Source organism: Jaculus jaculus, chromosome 15 (assembly GCF_020740685.1).
Source record: "Jaculus jaculus isolate mJacJac1 chromosome 15, mJacJac1.mat.Y.cur, whole genome shotgun sequence".
Taxonomy (NCBI): Eukaryota; Metazoa; Chordata; class Mammalia; order Rodentia; family Dipodidae; genus Jaculus; species Jaculus jaculus.
In genome coordinates, this window is record NC_059116.1 from 35,880,737 (window position 1) to 35,900,072 (window position 19,336).

The window sequence follows — 19,336 nt, forward strand, 5'->3', positions numbered from 1 at the left end:
TCAGCCAAGGGTGATCTGTGTACCCCATCAGGGCACAAGGCTCTATTTTCTCTTAGGTGGGAGAATCAGAATGGCTCTTGTCTCCCCCTCAGGGTCCTTAGGCCCTGCCCAACCTTCCCCCTACTTTCTCTTCTACTTCCTCTATCCCTCAGCCACACACATGCCTCCTGACACTCCTCCAACACACAAGGCCCCATCATGCCTCAGGACCTTTGCACAGGCTGTGCCCTCAGCCTGCTAAAGCTCTGTCTTCCTTAGGGCTCTGCTAGGCCCCTTGTGTAGTCTACAACCGGGTCAACTCCACAGCCGCTGCACACAGTAGGCACCCACCCAACAAATGCTTACACAGATGATAGTCTCTGCCTCCTTGTTTCTCTTATCTGTCAGAACAAGGAACATGGACTTCACAGCCTGGGCCATCAGAGGCTGAGTGACCTCATCCCTTCCTCCCCAGACACCATGCAAGACTCACCCCCGGCAAGGTCTTCTGTTCGTGCAGGGCAGTCTGAGCTTTGATGGCAGAATCCCTGGCACAGTAGGTGAGGAAGGCACAGCCTGGGGAAGAAACAGGACATAAGAGAGGAGGAAGCTGGGGTGCTGTGTGCTGTAATGAGGATTCACAAGAGCCCAAAGGTGGATGAGGATGACCTCCATGTCCACAGAGGGGTGAGTGACATATCCCGGAATATTAATCATGACCCAGTGTAGCCATATGCTGGAATGCCACTCAGCCAGGAACATGATCAAGACCCTGACACACTGCATCATGGGAAGACACTGGGGACACTGTGCTCAGTGAGAATAAGACACAAAAGTCCACACAGCGTAGCTGGGGAGATGGCTTAGTGGTTAAAGGCGCTTGTCTAGAAAGCCTAAGGACCCAGGTTTTATTCCCCAGTACCCATGTAAGCCACATACACAAGGTGGCATATGTTTCCAGAGTTCATTTGCAGTGCCTGGAGGCCCTGGCCCAACCATATTCTCTCTCTCTCTTTCATAAGTAAATACATAAATAAAATATTTTTTAAAGGCCACACAGGGTGGGATTCCATGACAGGAAGTGTCCAGCACAGGCCAATCTAGAGACAGGAAGTGGACTCTTAGCTTCGAGGTGTGGGCAGGGTACAGAGAGTTGGTGTTTATGAAGGACACAGATTCAGTAGAAAGTTCTAGGGATGAGTGGTGCATAGCCAGTATGGGCAGAAGCATGGTGAAGGCCCGGGGGGAAGGATGTCATTAGGTCGCAATGCGCTTGCCTAACACAGGACTGGCCCTGGGACCCATCTCCAGAAACAGAAAGTAGTGAAGATAGCCAGTTGTTTTTAATTAATTAATTAATTTAGAAGCAGAGACAGAGAGAAAAGAGACAGTAAAAATGGGTGCATCAGGGCCTCTAGCCACTACAAATGAACTCCATATGCCTGCACATTTTTGTGCATCTGCCTTTATGTGGGAACTGGGGAATCGAATCTGGGTTCTTTGGCTTTTCAGGCAAGTACCTTAACCACTAAGCAATCTCTCCAGCCCAATAGCCAGGTTTTTGTTGTTGTTGTTGTTTTCTTTCTTTTTCCTTTTTTTTTTTTTTCTTGGTTTTTCAAGGTAGGGTGTCACTCGAGCCCAGGCTAACCTGGAATTCATTATGTAGTCTCAGGGTGGCCTCATACTCACAGAGATCCTCCTACCCCTGCCTCCCAAGTGCTGGAATTAAAGGCGTGTGCCACCATGCCCAGTGATAGCCAGGTTTTTTTTAGTTGCTGTTGTTGTCTATTTTTATTTATTTTATTTTATTTTATTTGTTTTTTCGAGGTAGGGTCTCACTCTGGCTCAGGCTGTCCTGGAATTAACTATGTAATCTCAGTGTGGCCTCGAACTCACAACGATCCTCCTACCTCTGCCTCCCAAGTGCTGGGATTAAAAGCGTGCGCCACCACGCCCAGCTCTATTTTTATTTATTTATTTGAGAACAACAGACAGAGAAAGAGGCAGATAGATAGAGAATGGGTGCTCCAGGGCCCCCAGCCACTGCAAATGAACTCCAGATGCATGCGCCCCCTGTGCATCTGGCTCACGTGGGACCTGGGCAATTGAGTCTTGAACCAGGGTCCTTAGCCTTCACAGGCAAGTGCTTACCCATTAAGCCATCTCTCCAGCCCAATAGCCAGTTTTTTGTGTTTTTTTTTTTTTTTTGAGGTAGGGTCTCACTCTAGTCCAGGCTGACCTGGAATTCACTATGTAATCTCAGAGTGGCCTCGAACTCACAGCAATCCACCCACCTCTGTCTCCCAAGTGCTGGGATTAAAGGCGTGTGCCACCACGCCTGGCTCAGTTGTTTTTTTTTTTTTTTTTTTTTTTTTTGAGGTAGGGTTTCATTCTAGCCTAGCCTGAACCTGAACTCATGACAATCTCTGGCCTCATCCTCCTAAATGTTGGGATTAAAGGCATGCATCGCCATACCACACCCAAGATGGCCAATTTGAAATTCTATATGTTTTACCAAAATAAAAATTAGCCAGGTATGATGGCACAGAGCAGACATTCCAAAACTTGAAAGGTGGAGACAGGTAGAACAGTAAGTTAAGGTCATCCGTGACTACCTAACAAGCCAAAGGCCAGCCTGAGCTACATAAGACCCTGTATCAAAACAAAAATTTAAAAAGGAAAATGAAACAAGTCAGGTGGGGTGGAGCTCAGGAGGCAGAGGTAGGAGGATCACAGTGAGTTTGAGGCTACCCCGAGACTACATAGTGAATTCCAGGTCAGCCTGGGCTAGAGCAAGACCCTACCTCAAGACCCTACCTCAAGAAACCACAAACAAACAAACAAACAGGGAGGGAGGAAAAGGCTACCAGGGAACTGTTAAAGTCAGAAGGAAAGGGACCTAAAGTCACAGCAACGAGGTTGCTGTCCCTGGTGCTGAAGCTCATCCAACGCCCTCACTGGCATTTCTTCTGACTTCTGGTTGAGTCCAGTGAGTAAAAACGTGTGACATTTGCCATTTATGGACAACAAGAACCTTAAATTTGAGTTCCCCAAGACCCTAAGATATGACCCTATTGATAAATTCTCTCCACCCTGTCTAGCTTCAGAAATTTCCTGGATGTTTGCAGCAACTTAAATTGAGGGGTTTTCTGGTTTTGTTTTTTGTTTGCTTTATTTATTTATCTTTGAGACAGGATCTCACTCTGAAATCTAGGCTGACCTCGAATTCAACATCCTCCTGCCTCAGCCTCTTGAGGGCTGGGAAGACAGGGATGCAAAAACATGCCTTGTTTAGTCTGAGACTTTTGTCACTTTGTTGAGAGCTTTGTAGACCTGGGGTCAGACCACAGAAGGGTGTTAGCCATGTCCCTGGTGGTCCCTGATTCTAGTCACATCCCACATATGCACTGACCTTTGAACTTGACATTTCCTAAAAGTTGCAACCCTCCTACCACCCATCCTTCCATGCACCCATTCAACAGTCCACATATCCATCCACTATCCATATATTTCTCTACCCCTCCATCCACCCACCCATCCTTCCATCCATCTACACACACACCCATCCACCCCTCCATCCACTCACCCATCCATCCATCCACCTACCCACCCACCCACTCTCCATCCCTCCATCTACTCGCTGCTGTCGGCATCCATCCCAGCCTGACCCCCATGCCAGCAATGGTGCCCATGACACTCAACCTACTGGGTTATCTCTAAGTCAGTGTTTTCCACACATTTTGCCCTGTCTCTGGCCCTGGTAGGTGAGCTCAGGTCCAAGGACAAGGCACCATCCTAAATGGCTTTTACCCTGAGCTTCTATCTCCCCAGCAACCCTCCATCTCTCCTCACTACAGCAAGTGACTACCCAGGCTGGGGGCATGAAGGCTGTGTGGGTTGGGCTAGGTGCTGCCCTCTCTGGACTTCTAATCTTCTCATCTGGTCCCTATGTATGAATGGAATCAGAGCCTTTAAAAAATACTGAGCCTAGGGCTGGCGAGATTGCTTAGTGGTTAAGGCACTTGTTGGCAAAGCCAAAGGACCTGGGTTCGATTCCCCAGTACCCACATAAGCCAGATACATAAGGTCAGATGAATGCATCTGGAGTTCATTTGCAGTGGGTAGAGGCTCCGACATGCCCAATCTCCCTCCCTCCCTCTCTCTCTCTTAAATAAATCAAATGTTAAAAAAAAAAAAAAAAAACACTGGCCCTGAGCATGGCTGGAACCTCATGTGTAGCCCAGGTTGGTCTCAAACTCATGGCAATTCTCCCATGTGTAGCGGCAGGACTGGTGTTGAACAAGGAGACTGGTGGCAGCCATGTTACTAGAACATGAAGATACCTTCCACACAGGGCTGTGTCTCTCCCCTGCTCTACACTCTGACATGGCTCCCAGCAGCCCTCAGTAAAGATTACATTCCCAGCCAGCATCTATGAGGTCAGCATGCGTGTTTATGCCCCAGCTGGCCTCCCACCTCTCCTCTTCCCTCCACTACCTCAGGGGTGACTCTTAATACCTCCAGGCAGGCCTGGGCACAGACCTCCTGATTTGCCTCATGACTCTCCTCCCTTCAGAGTGCCCTGACTACAATGGGTATTTCTGTGAAACAATCACCAAAATGTTCTCTTCACCTGGAAAACTCGTACCTATCCTTCAGACCCCCACTTCTAATGCCACTCTTCCATGCAGTCAGAACCCCCAAGCAGTGCACACCTTCTTTATCAGGACCCCCAACTCTGTCCCTCTCTCTGCCTCAACCCTGACTACTGCACTACAAGGGCCAGAACGTCATCCTTCCTTGTGCTGAGATTTCCCAAGGCAGTGTGCCTCTGGGCCTCTCTGTCCAGTGAACACCATCGCTCCACAAGACTCCATCCAGCTTCCAGCAGCTAGGCCCTTGGATGTCTTCCTCTGAGGTGGGAAGTCCCAAGACAGCTGGGGGAAGTCAAGGCACAGAGAGAGTGGGATGGAGGGGAAATCGCCTGACTTGAAAGCTCCATAGCTTCTCGAGCAAGCGTCCCTTTTATGGAAGCCTCTCCCTCTGGGCCCCTGCCACTGCCCTCCGATGCCACCACCATTGCTGGCCCAAGTCAACTGCTCCCTCTGGTCCCCCTCCCATGTGTCACACTTGGAATCTCATTCCTGGAGCTCCAGCCTCCCCCTCCTCCTGCCTGCGGCAGCTGGTGCTCCCATGGAAACCACAGGCCAGGCCTGGCCCCCGCCAGCCTCCACATCGTCCCCACGTGCCACCACTCTAAGACAAATATTGCATTAATATGCAAATGCATAAGAGATTACCATACATGGGGGGCCAGCAGTGGCCTACAGGACCCAGGTCCTTTCCCGGGAAGTGGGGGCTTGGAGGAAAGGTCTCCAGGGTTGATTTGTCCTCCTGGGGAGAGGGGGTGCAGAAGGAAGCCTAGTACCTGGCTCAGGTCCTGGTGGGAGTGTGGGTTCCAGGGAGACCCTTCACTCTCTTAATGGTCTATGGTCTGGAGCCCAGAGGGTCCATGGGTAGCTCTGTCTCCCCTCCCCTTCTTCTCTCTCCTCTCCTCTTGCCTCTGCTCCAGCTCTGTCCCCCTTAACTGGTGTTACTGCTAGGGGTGATGGTGTCCCTGTCACTCCTGTAGCTTCCTGAGGACTCAGGGGTTCTCAGTGTCTGCTGTCTGGGGACCCACCCCTGCCACTCTGGGCCACCTCATGATGCATCCCAGAAACGAAACCAATAAACGGTACAAGACAGGTCATCATTCTGTCTCTGCTTGGCCAAGATCCAGAGAAGGGCAGCCATGGGCCAGAAGTCACACAGCACAGAGACAAACATAGATTTCTTCCTTCTTCCTTCGCTTCCTGCCTTTTTTTAAAATAGGGTCTAGCTATGTAGCCCTGGCTGATCCCAAACTCATGTCAATCCTTTTGACTCAGTCCACTGAGTTCAAAATGACAGGCATGGGCTACCATGCCCGGCTTGATCACAGATCCTGACCTCACAGATGTCCCCAGGCCTGCCTGCTCCTTGGCCCCTCATCACACTGAGGTGATGTCCACTGAGGCCCCACAGGTAGCAGGAACTGACCCATGACCCAAACCCCTCCAAAACAGAAGGGGGGCCCATGGACCTCTGCTGCCCTGTTACTATAACCCAAGAAAGAATACCAAAGACTCCAGGGGACCCTGGACCAAAGTATTCTCCACAAAGAAAATAACTGTTTTAGGGGATCTTGATGCCCAGACAGCAGAAAACTGAGTCTTCCCTCAGCTCATCCCTCACCTGTCCTTGGCTTGTAATTCCAGAGGCTTTTATGAGTCCAAGAGGGGTGTGTCCACCCCGGCACCCCATGTCTCACCCCCTGACTCCATACCTCACCCATTGATATTGAAAGCCACGTTTGGCAGCAAGCTCCTTTAACCACTGAGCCATCTTTCCAGCCCCTAGAGCCACATTTGGGGCACCATTTGGACTGCTGCTGGCTCCCATCAATTCTATCCATAAAGGACTTTTTATTGTTCTTTTCAAGGTAGTACCAGGCTGACCTCGAACTCATACACATCCTTTTACTTCTGCCACTCAAGTGCTGGGATTAAAGGCGTGCACCACCACGCCTGGCCACCTCTGTCTAGAAACGGGAGCCTTAGACACATGACAGGCACAGAACCTGACCTGACAAGGGCTTTCCACGAGTCTAAGCCCACACAGAAACTACACTTTCCAGTGCCTCTTTTTGTAGTTTTATAGTTAGTCTAGAAAAGCCATGGGTGGGGAGCATTCCTGCTCTACCAGGTGCCGGCTGTCAAGCGACAGGCTCAAGGTCCCATCTGGGGCCAGCCTGGACCAGCCATGAGTTCATCGGCTGATTCATTCATTCATTCATTCATCCATCCATTCATTCATATACCCACCCACCCATTCATCCACCCACCCACCCATTCATTTATCCATCCATACATACACCCACCCAACCACCCACCCATCCATACACCCATCTATCCATCCACTCACTCACTGGACAGAATTCTTTCCCCCTCTATACACCATGGAACCCTGCCCCAAGTCTCTGTCTCAGGCTCTAGCCTCCTAGGTCTCTCTGAAGATGAAGGCCCAGGTATGACCAGCAGAGAGTCTTGGTCCCCAACACTTGCCAAGAGAGCTTGTCAACGCCATTCAAATTCAGACACTGTGGGCTGGATCACGGCTGAGCAGAGCTGGCCCACCCTATCCCTCCAGCGACCATGGATGGAGGACTGGCAGGGAGGTAGCCTCCAGAGCCACCTGCCAGGGCAGGCCACCCACATCTTTCTCCCCCTCCCTCCTCCTCTTCATCTTCCTTCTCCTCCTTCTCCTCTTCCTCCCTCTCTTGTCCCTGGCCTCCAGGTTCCAAGCTCTGCCCACTGGACCCTGCTCATTGTCTCTGCCTGGGCTCAGCTAGCCCCCTTGACCAGGCTTAGCAGGAATGAACTTGGAGTCCATGCTAGGCGCAAGGAGCACATAGCCAGGCAATGACAGCCAGGAGTCCCCCACACCCGCCCATCACCCATCTCTGTCCCCACACCCTGGCTTCTTTGTAGTTACCGCTCAGCCCGAGGTCCTGGACATCAGTGTCCCTGTCCCCACCGGCCCTGCTGGCTTTGAAAAGCAGAGGCAAGGGGACCCTAGGTCCCAGGTCTGGAGAAGGAACGTTCCCAGCTGGGCCCTGGTAGAAGGATGAAAGGACCACAGAAGAAGGGTGGGGTGGAGGACAGGGAGGGTGGGGGGCCTGGGACTCTTGGCACAGGGTACAGGGGTCTGGGAATGGGAGGGAGAGGAGAGAGGGAGATGTGGGGGAAGGGAAGTGATGGAGAAGGAAAGAAGGAGGTGATGGAGGAAGGAGGAAGAGGGGCAGAAAATGATGGGGCTGGTGGGGAGCAAGCAGGGGTGATGGGGGTCAGGGGATGCAGGGTAGGTTCAGTGCCTGTGGGGTTCCTGGGAGAAGAGTGAGCGGGTCAGAGGGTTCAGTGGTTCGGGGGTGCAGAAGAAGAGGTTCAAGGGGTGAAAAGGGAGAGATTTAGGGGGTCTCAGATTCAAGAAGGGTTCCAGAGTTCCTGGATAGAGGAGGAGTGGTTCAGGATTCTGGGGTACAAGGGAAGGGTTTCTGGTTCTGGGGTTCCTGGACCAGTTGTGCAGGAGGAGGGGTGCATGGATATAGGAGGGGAGATTTATGGGGTTACAGGGTGCATGGAAGGTTTCAGGGTGCAGGGGAGAGGCGTGGGGTTTTGGGGTGTAGGTAGGGTGCATGAATTCCAGGGTTCAGAATAAGGGGTTCCAAGGTTTGGGGGTCTGGGGAGAGGTCCATGAGTTCTAGGATACAAGGCAGAAGATCCAAGGTCCTAGGGTGCAGAAAGAGTGTGGGGACTATGGGATTAAGAAGAGGGGTGCAGATGTTCTTGGGTGCAGGGGTGGGAGTATAAGTTCCAGGGTGCAGGAGAAGGTGTTCTTGGGTGCAAGAGGAGAGGATCATGGGTTCAGGGGTGCAAGGGCAGGAGAGGTTTCCCGGTGCAAGGGAGAGGTGTGTGGGATTCGAAGGTGCAGGGGAGGGTGTATGGGATTCCGGGGTGCAGGGAAGAATGCGTGGGTTTTGAGGTGCAAGGGAGGGTTGCGTGGGTTTTGAGGTGCGTGGGATTCGGGATGCAGGGGAGGGTGCGCGGGGCTCGGGGAACAGCGAGAGGGACGCGGGCTCCGGTGGCCCAGAGGGCGCAGCGCGGACGGACCGGGGCGGCTGCCCACCTTTGTGCACGCCGGTGTGCGGGTCCTTTAGCACCGTGAGCTCGTAGATGCGTCCGAACTGCTCGAAGAGCGGCTTCAGGTCCTGCTCGTCCAGGTTGCGCGGGATCTGGCCCACGAACAGCTTGATGGCGTCCAGGTCCTTCATGCCGTCGGGCCGCGCCCCGGGGCGCTCGGGCCCGGCCGCCCACCCGCGAGGCCGACGAGCCGCTGCGGCCGCTCTGCCCGTCCGCGCCCGGCCCGCGCCCGCCCGCCCGCCGCACAGCGCCCCCGGCGGCCAGCGCGCTCACTGCAGCCGGCCGGGAGGGAGGGAGGCTGACGGACGGGGGTGGGGGAGGAATGAGAAGGGAGGAGGAACTGAGGCACGAGGGGGGGAATTGAAGTGAAGAGAGGGGGACTGCAGTGAAGAGAGGGGACTGAAATAAAGAGGGGTGACTGAAATAAAGAGGGGTGACTGAAATAAAGAGGGGGGACCGAAGTGAGGAGAGGAGACTGAAGTGAGGAGAGGGGACTGAGGTGAGGAGAGGGGACTGAGGTGAGGAGAGGGGACTGAGGTGAGGAGAGGAACTGAGGTGAGGAGAGGGGACTGAGGTGAGGAGAGGGACCGAAGTGAGGAGAGGGGACTGAGGTGAGGAGAGGGACTGAGGTGAGGAGAGGGGACTGAAGTGAGGAGAGGGACTGAGGTGAGGAGAGGGGACTGAAGTGAGGAGAGGGACTGAGGTGAGGAGAGGGGACTGAATTGAGGAGAGGGGACTGAGGTGAGGAGAGGGACTGAGGTGAGGAGAGGGGACTGAGGTGAGGAGAGGGACTGAGGTGAGGAGAGGGGACTGAGGTGAGGAGAGGGGACTGAGGTGAGGAGAGGGACTGAGGTGAGGAGAGGGGACTGAGGTGAGGAGAGGGGACTGAGGTGAGGAGAGGGGACTGAAGTGAGGAGAGGGGACTGAGGTGAGGAGAGGGACTGAGGTGAGGAGAGGGGACTGAAGTGAGGAGAGGGGACTGAGGTGAGGAGAGGGGACTGAAGTGAGGAGAGGGGACTGAGGTGAGGAGAGGGGACTGAGGTGAGGAGAGGGACTGAGGTGAGGAGAGGGGACTGAGGTGAGGAGAGGGGACTGAGGTGAGGAGAGGGGACTGAAGTGAGGAGAGGGACTGAGGTGAGGAGAGGGGACTGAGGTGAGGAGAGGGACTGAGGTGAGGAGAGGGGACTGAGGTGAGGAGAGGGGACTGAGGTGAGGAGAGGGGACTGAGGTGAGGAGAGGGGACTGAAGTGAGGAGAGGGGACTGAGGTGAGGAGAGGGGACTGAGGTGAGGAGAGGGACTGAGGTGAGGAGAGGGGACTGAAGTGAGGAGAGGGGACTGAGGTGAGGAGAGGGGACTGAAGTGAGGAGAGGGGACTGAGGTGAGGAGAGGGGACTGAGGTGAGGAGAGGGACTGAGGTGAGGAGAGGGGACTGAGGTGAGGAGAGGGGACTGAGGTGAGGAGAGGGGACTGAAGTGAGGAGAGGGGACTGAGGTGAGGAGAGGGACTGAGGTGAGGAGAGGGGACTGAAGTGAGGAGAGGGGACTGAGGTGAGGAGAGGGACTGAGGTGAGGAGAGGGGACTGAGGTGAGGAGAGGGACTGAAGTGAGGAGAGGGACTGAGGTGAGGAGAGGGACTGAGGTGAGGAGAGGGACTGAGGTGAGGAGAGGGGACCAAAGTGAGGAGAGGGGACTGAGGTGAGGAGAGGGGACTGAGGTGAGGAGAGGGGACCAAAGTGAGGAGAGGGGACTGAGGTGAGGAGAGGGGACTGAGGTGAGGAGAGGGGACTGAAGTGAGGAGAGGGACTGAGGTGAGGAGAGGGGACTGAAGTGAGGAGAGGGGACTGAGGTGAGGAGAGGGGACTGAAGTGAAGAGTGGGGACTGAGGTGAGGAGAGGAGACTGAAGTGAGGAGAGGGGACTGAGGTGAGGAGAGGGGACTGAGGTGAGGAGAGGAGACTGAGGTGAGGAGAGGGGACTGAAGTGAGGAGAGGGACTGAGGTGAGGAGAGGGGACTGAAGTGAGGAGAGGGACTGAGGTGAGGAGAGGGGACTGAAGTGAGGAGAGGGGACTGAAGTGAGGAGAGGGACTGAGGTGAGGAGAGGGGACTGAGGTGAGGAGAGGGGACTGAAGTGAGGAGAGGGACTGAGGTGAGGAGAGGGGACTGAGGTGAGGAGAGGGACTGAGGTGAGGAGAGGGGACTGAGGTGAGGAGAGGGGACTGAAGTGAGGAGAGGGACTGAGGTGAGGAGAGGGGACTGAAGTGAGGAGAGGGACTGAGGTGAGGAGAGGGGACTGAGGTGAGGAGAGGGGACTGAAGTGAGGAGAGGGACTGAGGTGAGGAGAGGGGACTGAAGTGAGGAGAGGGACTGAGGTGAGGAGAGGGGACTGAGGTGAGGAGAGGGACTGAGGTGAGGAGAGGAGTCTGAGGTGAGGAGAGGGACTGAAGTGAGGAGAGGGACTAAAGTGAGGAGAGGAGACTGAAGTGAGGAGAGGGGACTGAAGCAGACAGAGTGGGGGAACTGAAGTGAGGAGGGTGGAACTGAGGTTGGGTGATGGAAGTAAGGGGGCTGAGGTAGAGGACAAACTGAGGCCGGAGCCTGGGGAAACTGATGTGAGGTGCAGGAGGATAAGTCTATGGGGGAAACTGAGTTCTGGGTGGAGTAGTCAGTGATGCATCCAGGAGGCCAGGGTTGGAGACTGAGACCTATAGAATCTGAGGCCTTTAGGCACAGGCATAAATGGAGACCCAGCTGGGTATGGTGGTGCATGCCTTTAATCCCGAGGTAGGAGGATCACCACTAGTTCAAGGCCACCCTGAGACTACATAGAGAATTCCAGGTCAGCCTGAGCTAGAGTGAAACCCTACCTGGAACAGCCAGAAAGAAAGAAAGAAAGAAAGAAAGGAAAGAAAGAAAGAAAGAAAGAAAGAAAGAAAGAAAGAAAGAAAGAAGGAAAGAAGGAAAGAAGGAAAGAAGGAAAGAAGGAAAGAAGGAAAGAAGGAAAGAAAGAAAGAAAGAAAGAAAGAAAGAAAGAAAGAAAGAAAGAAAGAAAGAAAGAAAGAAGGAAAGAAAGAAGGGAGGGAGGGAGGGAGGGAGGGAGGGAGGGAGGGAGGGAGGGAGGGAGGAAAAGAAAAGAAAGGAAAGGAAAGGAAAGGAAAGGAAAGGAAAGGAAAGGAAAGGAAAGGAAAGGAAAGGAAAGGAAAGGAAAGGAAAAGAAAGGAAAAGAAAAGAAAAGAAAAGAAAAGAAAAGAAAAGAAAAGAAAAGAAAAGAAAAGAGAAAAGAAAAGAGGAAATGGAGACCCGTGGGGGAAACAGTTCCAGAGGGTCTAGGGCAGAGTGGAGACTACAGTCAGAACCTGGTTGGAAGAAAGAGGAGCTGGGAGGTTCAAGATCAGGCCCCAGGGGGGGTTGGTGGTGAGCAGGAGCTGTCATCTGTCATCCTGGCACTTGGGATGCTGAGGCAGGAGGATGGCAAATTCCATGTCAGCCCAAGCCACAGAGAAGACACTGTCAAAACAAGCAACAACAACAACAACAAAAAGCCAAGTGTGGTGGTGCATGCCTTTAATCCCAGCACTTGGGAGGCAGAGGTAGGAAGATCACTGTGAGTTCGAGGCTACCCTGAGACTACATAGTAAATTCCAGGTCAGCCTGGGCTAGAGTGAGACCCTACCTTAAAAAAAAAAAAAAAAAAAAGATGAGCAAGCTGCGTGTGTGGTGAAGTACATCTTTAGTTCCAGAACTCAGGAGGCTGAGGTGGGAGGATCGCCATGAGTTCAAGGCCTGCCTGGGACTACAGAGAGTGTGCCAGGTCAGCCTGGGCTAGAGACCTTACCTCGAAAGACCAAAATAACATTAATAGTAGTAAAAAATAAAAGGTGAGCAACACAAGTGGCAGTACTTCAGGGAGGACAAAAGGACTCAGACAAGCTAAGGACAAAGGGACAGATGGTGACAAAATAGACAAGCAGGATAAACAGGGGCCATTGCACATCTGCCCCTGGCCTTTGCGTGATACACTCTCCATGTATGCATCCTTCAAGCTCCTGTCACTTCTCTGCCCAACTTGTTTAGAAGTGGGCAGCTACAACCACCTCCTTGTATAGACTTTCTCCCCCTTAGTGTTTACCCGTCTGTGCACTTTTCACTTTTTATTATATTTTATTATTTATTTATTTATTGTGTGTGTTTGTTTTCAAGGTAGGGTCTCACTCTAGCCTAGGCTGACCTGGAACTCACTCTGTAGTCTCAGGCTGGACTTGAACTCACAGCAGTCCTCCTACCTCTGCCTCCTGAGTGCTGAGATTAAAGGCGTGCTCCACCATGCCAGGCAGAGAGAGAGAATGGGCATGACAGGGCCTCCAGCCACTGCAGACTAACTCCAGATACATGTGCCACTTTGTGCATCTGGTTTTACGTGGATACTGGGGAATCAAACCTGGGTCCTTAGGCCTTATGGGCAAGTGCTTTAACCACTGAGCAATATCTCCAGCCTCACTCTGTTGTCTAGGCTGGCCTAAAACTCACGTTCCTCCTGCCTCAGCCTCCTAAGTGCTAGGATCACAGGAGTGCACCATCACACTTAGCTCTTATTTTTATTTTCAATTTAAACTTATAATATGATGGGCAACTGTGCCAAAAGGTTCTGCCACTCATGCTGATGAAATCTTTATTTAAAATTGGAATATTGTGCACATCACAGATTTTCTGCATTCATTTAAATTTAATTATTGTGCTAGAATATTCTTTCTCTTGATGACAAGTTTTGAGAGGGCCTTAGCCTGTCCCTCCCATAGAGGATCTACCATGGTCCCTACCATCCCACACTGCAAACTGAACAGGTGACTCTTGTTCCCTTTTGTGTTTTGGAGGGTATTTTTTTGGGGGGTGTGGGGATAAGGTCCTACTCTAGCCCAGGCTGACCTGGAACTCACTCTGTACCCCAGGCTGGTCTTGAACTCAGGTCAGTCCTCCTACCTCAGCCTCCTGAACACTGGGATTAAAGACCTTGGTCCCATTCTTGTTTACAGTGCAAAAGCCAGACCCAGAGAGGTCACTCCTGTAAAGTCACACAGAGTGAGTGTTGGAATTGAATGCCAGCAGACCAACCCTGAACTCCACAACATCCCATGATCCCATGGCTGTTTCTCCATGCCTCAGGCAGCTTGGCCTTAGTTTCCCTGTTTGCCAAGGGAGACTGGAGAGAGGAGAGGTTTGATTCCATGTGGGTTTCATCCTCTATATGCCGTAAATGGCTACTGCCCTCGTCTTCACCAGACACCTCAATAACCCCAGGCGGGGACTGGGGCCAAGGCTGGGTGAAGAGGGCTGGGGTCAGGGGTTTGGGGCCACCCACAAACATCATGCCTAGTGCTCACACTCAGACAAGGCAGGATTGGGCCAGAGAGATGCTGGAGATGCCTGGGCTGGTCCTGAGACAAGCTGTTTCCATGGAGACCCAAGCAGGATGCTCAGAGCCCTGTGGGCCTCTGTACTGGGAGAATCGTTAAAACGAATTTAAAAAAAAAAAAAAAGGTGTGTGTGGCGGGGTAAGCCACCCACCTTCCCATGAGAAAAAGATATTTTGCTGTTGTTTTTAAAACAGAATCTCAGTGTGAAAGCCACACTGGCCTCAACTAACCAACCCCCTGCCTCAGTCTCCCAAGTGCTGGGAGGACTTGCATGTGCCACCACACCCAGCTTTAAAGAGGCAATTTGCCTCCATTCTCTTTCCCACTCTCCAACCTGAAAGGGTGGGTTGAGGGGAGAGATCTGATTAAGCTCTGACTACCCCCAACCCGAAAACCACAACCTGCATTTTGGTTCACAGCTGTCCTCCCTGAGATCCACTGCCCTGTCACAGAAACCTCAGTGCAGACCAGTAAAGCATTGGCATGGATCTCTGATCACCAATGGTGTAATCACAGGAGGTCCTCCTCCAGGATGGTGACCGAAAGGTAAGCTGGTGTCATAAGGAAGAACCTGCCTTAACTCCTGGGTTTCTCCATCCTCCAAGAGTGTGGATGGATAAAGACACACTGCCTTGAACAAGATACTGTCCACACCAGAGATCCAGTCATTTGGGGAAACCAAATGCAAAAAGAAGAAGTTATCACACTGTCCTGACCTGCAGTGCCTTTGACTTAGGAATCCAAAGACCTTTGGAGACACCAAGGAGGGAAGCACCTGTATCCTGTGCTTGTCCTGAGACACCCTGCACCCCTGCACTGCCTAAAATCGTTCCCATTACACCCACAATAGCAGCCAAAAAGCACCTAGAACTGGACCCAACACCTTCTCTACATTCATTCCTCTGTCTCACAAAATACCTCAGTTCTCCTAACTCCCACGGCCATCCACACACCCTCGGTCCTCAAGACTCACTAGTACTCCTAACTCTCTGGCCCCATCACGCCTTCTGTCACCATTACCCTCACTCTACTCCTCACTCCTCTATCCTCCTCACTGCTTCTGTCGTCCTCACTCGTTCTGTCCTCATAACGAACACTGTCCTCCCATTCCCACTGTCGTCCACACCCCCTCTCTTCCTCACTCCCTGCCCTTCTCACTCCCTCTTTCTTACTCATTCTCTCTGTCCTCCTCAGCAGTTCTGACCTCTTCACTCCTTCTGTCCTCCTCACTCCATCTGACCTCCACACTCCTTCTGTCTCCCTCACTCCCTCTATACTCCTCTTTCCCTCTGTCCTCCTCAATCCTTCTGTCCTCCGAACTCCCTTTTTATTCCTAACTCCTTCTGTCCTCCCCACTACTTCGGTCCTCCTCACTCCCTCTGTCCTACTGACCTCTTCCAACCTCCTCACTCCCTCTGTCCGCCTCACTCCCTCTGTCCTCCACACTCCCTCTGTACACCTCACTCCTTCTGTCCTCCACACTCCTTCTGTCCTCCACACTCCTTCTGTTCTCCTCACTCCCTGTGCCCCCTCACTCCTTCTGTCCTCCACACTCCCTCTGTCCTCCTCACTCCTTCTGTCCTCCACACTCCTTCTGTCCTCCACACTCCTGTCCGCCTCACTCCTGCTGTCCTCCTCACTCCTTCTATCCTCCTCACTCCCTCTGTCCTCCTCACTCCTTCTGTCCTCCTCACTCCTTCTATCCTCCTCACTCCTTCTGTCCTCCTCACTCCTTCTGTCCTCCTCACTCCTTCTGTCCTCCTCACTCCTTCTATCCTCCTCACTCCCTCTGTCCTCCTCACTCCTTCTGTCCTCCTCACTCCTTCTATCCTCCTCACTCCCTCTGTCCTCCTCACTCCTTTTGTCCTCCTCACTCCTCCTGTCCTCCTCACTCCTTCTGTCCTCCTGACTCCTTCTGTCCTCCTCACTCCTTCTGTCCTCCTGACTCCTTCTGTCCTCCTCACTCCCACTGTCCTCCACACTCCTTCTGTCCTCCTCACTCCTTCTGTCCTCCACACTCCTTCTGTCCTCCTCATTCCTTCTGTCCTCCACACTCCTTCTGTCCTCCTCACTCCTTCTGTCCTCCTCACTCCTCCTGTCCTCCTCATTCCTTCTGTCCTCCTCATTCCTTCTGTCCTCCTCACTCCTTCTGTCCTCCTCACTCCTTCTGTCCTCCACACTCCTTCTGTCCTCCTCACTCCCTCTGTCCTCCTGACTATTTCTGTCCTCCTCACTCCTGTTCTCCTTTCTCACTGTCCTCCTCACTCCCTCTCTCCTCCTCACTCCCTCTGTCTTCCTAACTCCCTCTGTCCTCCCCACTCCTTCTGTCCTCCTCATTCCTCCTGTCCTCCTCACTCCCTCTGTCCTCCTCACTCCTTCTGTCTCCCTCATTCCCTCTGTCCCCCTCACTCCCTCTGTCCTCCTCACTCCGTCTCCCTCATTCCCTCTGTCCTCCTCACTCTTTCTGTCCCCCTCACTCCCTCTGTCCTCCTCACTCCTTCTGTCCCCCTCACTCCCTCTGTCCTCCTCACTCCCTCTGTCCCCCTCACTCCCTCTGTCCTCCTCACTCCCTCTGTCCTCCTCACTCCCTGTCCTCCTCACTCCCTCTGTCCTCCTCACTCCCTCTGTCCTCCTCACTCCTGTTCTCCTTTCTCACTGTCCTCCTCACTCCCTCTCTCCTCCTCACTCCCTCTGTCTTCCTAACTCCCTCTGTCCTCCCCACTCCTTCTGTCCTCCTCATTCCTCCTGTCCTCCTCACTCCCTCTGTCCTCCTCACTCCCTCTGTCCTCCTCACTCCCTCTGTCCCCCTCACTCCCTCTGTCCTCCTCACTCCGTCTCCCTCATTCCCTCTGTCCTCCTCACTCCCTCTGTCCTCCTCACTCCGTCTCCCTCATTCCCTCTGTCCCCCTCACTCCCTCTGTCCTCCTCACTCCCTGTCCTCCTCACTCCCTCTGTCCTCCTCACTCCTTCCGTCCTCCTCACTCCCTCTGTCTTCCTCACTCCCTCTGCCCCTTGTTTGTTTCTCTTCCAAGCTGGTCTTCATTCTTCCTGGAAGGCTTTCCCTAGGTAGCATCCACTGCATATTGAGTCCTCTGCTTCCACATGGCTTCATCCTTTTCCCTGTGATTTCACTCAGTTTCCCTTTCTGAGGACTCTGCTTTCCACCTGACACTCTCCCACACACTCGGACAGGCTGTCCTTGACATCTTCCCATGTGAAATATCTGATGCCTTGTCCCTTGCCACCCTTGTTGCTCCCACAGCCCTGTGCATGTGAGGATGGGTCTCTTACACAGAGAGGCATTCTCTGAGCCTGGAACTAAGTGGGTGCTTGCAATACTTATCCTCTAGTGACAGAGAGGACAAGAACAGAGCATACCTGGGGATTCAGGGACCTGAGGGACTATTACAGGGTGACACATAAATGGTTCCTGCATTTACCAACACATTTAAATGGAGATTTTCAGAATCAAACTGCATCAGAACTGAGAACCCTGTGTTCCATCCTCTTTTCATCACCAGCCACTGCCAACCCTACCTTCCAACACAGTGCAGTGATGGTTCCTGGTGAGGCCAGAAAGGATTTTAAGTAAGCCGGGCACACACCTTTAATCCCAGCATTCAGAAGGCAGAGGTAGGAGGATCACCATGAGTTCAAGGCCAGCCTGAGACTACATAGTGAATTCCAGGTCAGCCTGGGCTAGAGCAAGACCCTACCTTGAAAAAACAAAAAACAAAGAAAGAAAGAACAAGGAAAGTGGGCTGCAGGGCTAGAGAGATAGCTTAGTGGTTAAGGTACTTGCCTGGGAAGGCTAAGGACCCAGATTCAATTCCCCAGTACCCACAAAAGCCAAATGCTAAAGGTCTTGGTGTGCCCATTCTCTCCGTACCCCTAGTCTACCCCTTTTCTCTCAAATAAAGTATTTTTTAAGAAAGAAAATGGGTGTGTGTGTGGGGGGGGGTGCTGGTGAAATGGCTTGTGGTTAAGGCATTTGCCTGTGAAGCTAAGGACCCCTGTTCCATTCCCAGGACCCACGTAAGCCAGATGCACAAGAGGGCATATGCTAAACATCCCAGCATGCCCATTCTCTCTTTCTCTCTATCTGCATCTTTCTCTCAAATAAATAAATAAAATATTTTAAAAAGAAAAGAAAATGGGCTGGGGCTGGCGCTCAGTAGGATGTGCTCACCTGGAACACCTGGCATCCCAGCATTCAAGTGGTAGAGACAGGAGGATCAGTTCAAAGCCAGCCCAAGCTACAGAAAACTCAGTCTCAAAATACAATCCTGAGTAGTTGGAAAGAAGCAGGGGGCTATGACCAGGGTTCATTGTGTGTATGTATGGTGGCTATCAAGGAAAAGCTTAATAAAAATAAAATACACAAACAGGGCAAGTCAGGCATGATGCCACACACCTTTAATCCCAGAATTCAGGAGGCAGTGCTAGGAGGATCACTGTGAGGTTGAGACTATATAGTGAATTCCAGGTCAGCCTGGGCTAGAGCAAGACCTCGGAAAAAGAGAAAGAAAAGAAAAAGAAACAGAGCCAAGAAGAGGAGATGGGTAGAAAGTGCCTGTTTCATAAGCATCAGGACCCAAGTTCTGTCCCCAGCACCTACACAAAACGCTAGGTATGAAGGTGTGTGCCTGTAATCCCAGCACGGGGGCGGGGGGGGGGAGGACATCTAGGGCTCAGTAGGCAGCCAGTTTAGCCTAACTGGTGAGCTCCAGGCCAGTAAGGCCCTGTCTCAAAAGAGGTGGATGGTTTTTGAGGATGACTCCGAAGTTGTCTGGTCTCCACATGCAAAGGTGTGTACTCCTCCCCACACTCAGAATCATGCACACCCCCCCCACACAGATGTGCACCACACCTCCACACTCACAGGTATGCACCACACACACACACACAAACACACACAGGTATAACAGCATGCCTCTCTACACTCACAGGTATGCACCACACCCCACACACACGTGTGCACGACATACATTAACAGGTGTGCAGCACACCTCCCTACTCATAGGTGTGCACCTACACACGTGTTCACCACACCCCCACCAGATGTGCGCCATGCTCCCCCACTCTCGCAGGTGTGCACCTCACACACACACAAAGAACAGAGGGAAATCATTGTGGAGAACATCTGGCCTGAAGAGCTCCGAGTCCCCGCCA

General features: G+C 52.6%; 1 protein-coding gene across 4 annotated transcripts in view; it reads right to left on the bottom strand.

Annotated features, from left to right (window-relative positions):
* The window catches only part of Celf5 (CUGBP Elav-like family member 5), a 36,156-nt gene extending 27,226 nt beyond the window's left edge, over positions 1-8,930 (bottom strand). For all 4 annotated transcript variants that reach the window (XM_045134812.1, XM_045134810.1, XM_045134811.1 and 1 more), the window contains exons 1-2: positions 8,743-8,930; positions 473-555 (exon numbers count right to left, since the gene is read on the bottom strand). In XM_045134812.1, the coding sequence (XP_044990747.1) occupies positions 473-555; positions 8,743-8,887 (228 nt within the window). In that variant the 5' untranslated portion in view covers positions 8,888-8,930. The remainder of the gene's footprint in view (positions 1-472; positions 556-8,742) is intronic.
* Positions 8,931-19,336: the final 10,406 nt, after the last annotated feature.